Below are 3,263 nucleotides of genomic sequence, written 5' to 3'. Positions count from 1 at the left end.
CTCTTAGGGTTGTGTCCTATGTCGATCTAACGACATGATGCAATATGGCACTCATCATCATATAACATGCTCAATATGGAAAACATCATCATATTAAGGTAAACATCACGCAATCATCATACTCATCATATTGCCACAAAGTGTATCAAACATATCAAGTACGTCATTCATCAAAATATATATATACTGCCCACATCATCAAGTATCGTAACCCACACATCATCATAACTCATACGCCGCATCGTACGACATAATTCATACATCATCATAACTCATACATTTTTTAGCCTATCCTATAGTAAGACCACTTACCTGGTTGGCCTTAGCCGAAGTACTCCCTAATTTAATTAACGTAAGCTCCCGTTCCTCAAGAGCTGCTCTAAAGGTTGCTGGAGTTCGCTTCATATCCCACCGTTCGTCACCTTTTGTCAGTATTTCACATTTTAATTAATAATCCAACCAACAATGTGAAATACGGCTCTAAAACGATCTCTGTAAAAATCGAATTCCAAGTTTTCATTGTTTCTAAATTTTCTAAAACTCAAATTGAAAATATGTCAATATTATTTCATGCTGCTTTGAATCATTCCATCCAACCATGGTTTGTTATAATATTATATTATGTAGATACAAACAATAGTAATTTTTCACATATTCCATTTTCCTTCTTGTACCTCTTTGTTCTCTTGTCTCTGTATTTTGTTTTTTTTTTCCTTCCTACAAATGATTATGCAATTATAAAACAATTTCAATCAATTCTGTTATCCTCTCTTTCCTAATATGACTATCCAATTAACAAAAAGCCATTTTCAATCTATTCTGTTTTCTTCTCTTTCCCAAATCACTATCAAATTCAATTACAATCCATTCTAATTTCCTTCATAAGACTGACTATGCATCAATCAATTATGATTTTCTTCTCTTTCCTAAAAATGATGATTCATGCCATTGAGAAAACTATTTTTCAATCAATTTTGATTTTCCAGATCCAAAAATCTAAATAATTGAAAAAAGAGAGATCTAAAATAATTTTTCTATCTACTGCAAAAATAAAAGAAGAGGAGATCTAACTTACCGATTACTTTTAGGTCTCTTTCCATTCCTATTAAATCTGCTTGAAGTGAAGGCCATCTCCAATTCTTCCCTCCCAAAATATGTGATCTTTCCTTTGTTTCTTTTTTTCTGATTTTTCAATTCTCAAATCTGCCATTTTTTTTGTTTCTGTTTAGTTCCTTTCTTTTTTCCAGATCATTTTGTAGTTGTAGGAGGTGTCGGGGAGATATTAGGGGAAGGTGGAGAGAGAGAGTGATAATTTACTTTTTTTTTTTTCTTTTAAATAATTATTATTTACTTATTCTTATTATTATTATTATTATTTTCCAACGTCTTTATACAACAAAAGACCCGAAATAAAATAAATAAGCGTTTAAGTTTAAAACATTCTATTCTAGCCTGAGTCTAAGAAAATAAATACCACTATTCTATGCATGTGTCATGGTCTCGAGTTGCGATGCCATCGTCAGCCGTACAGGAATGCGTTGCCTTAACCTGAAAAATGTAGTAGCACATGGCTTGAGTATTTAAAGAAATACTCAGCAAGTGACCCCACTATTGGGGTTAAATGCAACAATCACATGCAATGAAATGACGGGACCTATCTTTCGTTTCGTTTCGCTTTCCCTATGGTGCTGTCCTAACGGGTAATTTTGGACATGTACCATATACTCTACACACAGCCAATACGTGCAGGTATGGGCTCACCAGCTAGTTCGCTCACCGCTGGGCCACCTTCCTTATCCGGTGGGCATACTCTAGGAGCCCCTTAGGTCGGACACCCGCTAGAACTAGTAACCGTCACTGGTATATTTTTATATTTTAAGCAAAAATGAATATTTTAAAACTAAAACTAAATTTAGATTGGTTTAGTTAGACTAATATTCATAAATCAATTCAATTTATGATTTATTTTAACTCAACCCAATTCGAATAATTTTATAATCCAATCCAAACATACAAATGTTAGATTTTTCATGTCGTCAAATTTTTTTTGAATACAGTTAAAAAATAATTGACATAATAAAAAAACTAATTAAAATATTTAGATATTTGTATAATTGAGACTAAAATATTAAAAAATAAAAATGTGGAAAGAAGGTTATTATAAATTAATACGACAAGGAACAGGCCATGTTCTAAATCCAAATCATCAAAACTATTTTTGATATCTGCAATCTTTATGATTTCAATGCACCGAAGATATCAACAACTGAATTTCACACCCACCAATTAAACGGTAATCTTTAACCATCACAAAAACCATAATTAAATGCTATAAAACTTAAGCTTTCCACTTGAAGATTTTATAAACCGGGCTATACTACATGCTAATCGTTGCGCTTATCATCTTAAATTTCTCGCATAGGAAAAGAGGTATAGCAATAGTATACCTACATTCCTACCTTTTATACAGATTATGAAAGATAATTAATACAAATAAGGTTGGGCTCATGCTTTAAATTTGTATTTAAGAAATAGGTTACTTTTAATAATAGTATAATTTACGTCCATCAATCAATGTTAACCGCATGACTAGACAAGAATAAAATAAAACAACTTCCTTTTAAATCAAGAACGGCCAGCATAGACGTTACAAAACGTGATTATTCTTTCCTTGAAATCGCAAGGAAATAAAGAAGACGTTACAAAGATGAGGCGTTTCACGGATATAAAATGGGGAACTGATACCCAAGCATTCCATTGTAGCAAGGAATAAGAGAAGAAAAGAATGGCGGGACAAAGCTTGAGAAATCTCAAAATTGTGGTGTTCATCTTCCTAGCCCTTACTTCTGGTACTTGATCCTTCCTGCTTCTCCATATTGATTTAGATTGTCAGATAGTATTGAAAAGTAGGTTTTTGTTTGTATGCATAAGTTCGTGTTACTGTTGCAGGATGGATGGTGGCTCAGACGGAGGGGCGGACATGCTATAAACACAGCGATGCGTTTATAGGACCGTGCATTGAAGAAACATGTGCTGAACTTTGCATTTCTTTTGAGAAGTGGGATGGCGGATTTTGCTCGGGTGATAAATGCACTTGTTCGAAGCAATGTGCTGAGTCCACGCGTTAATGGGTTTGTAATTCACCACAGTTGTTGCTATCTGAATGTAATAAGCGACTCCAATTCTACTGAATTGCACATGTTTACTCATCCAAGCTTCTTTCTTCCTTCTTCCTTTTTATAATTTTTATCTCAACTCGCAAG

General features: G+C 33.5%; 1 protein-coding gene across 1 annotated transcript; it reads left to right on the top strand.

Moving 5' to 3' along the window:
• The first annotated feature begins 2,684 nt into the window (after positions 1 to 2,684).
• Positions 2,685 to 3,197, top strand: LOC111440651 (defensin-like protein 2). The gene is made up of 2 exons (XM_023077580.1): positions 2,685 to 2,849; positions 2,950 to 3,197. Exons 1-2 carry the CDS (start codon positions 2,786 to 2,788, stop codon positions 3,126 to 3,128), a joined length of 243 nt encoding a protein of 80 aa, XP_022933348.1. The 5' UTR covers positions 2,685 to 2,785; the 3' UTR covers positions 3,129 to 3,197.
• The last annotated feature ends 66 nt before the right edge of the window (positions 3,198 to 3,263 follow it).

Source organism: Cucurbita moschata, unplaced genomic scaffold (assembly GCF_002738365.1).
Source record: "Cucurbita moschata cultivar Rifu unplaced genomic scaffold, Cmos_1.0 Cmo_Scf00667, whole genome shotgun sequence".
Classification (NCBI taxonomy): Eukaryota; Viridiplantae; Streptophyta; class Magnoliopsida; order Cucurbitales; family Cucurbitaceae; genus Cucurbita; species Cucurbita moschata.
Note: the sequence above shows the minus strand (reverse complement) of the source record. Positions and strands in the feature narration are given on the sequence as shown.

Coding starts and splice junctions, on each gene's coding strand:
- LOC111440651 (XM_023077580.1), top strand. CDS start 2,786: ATGGCGGGACAAAGCTTGAGAAATCTCAAAATTGTGGTGTTCATCTTC. Junction 2,850..2,949: donor CTTCCTAGCCCTTACTTCTG/GTACTTGATCCT, acceptor TTACTGTTGCAG/GATGGATGGTGGCTCAGACG.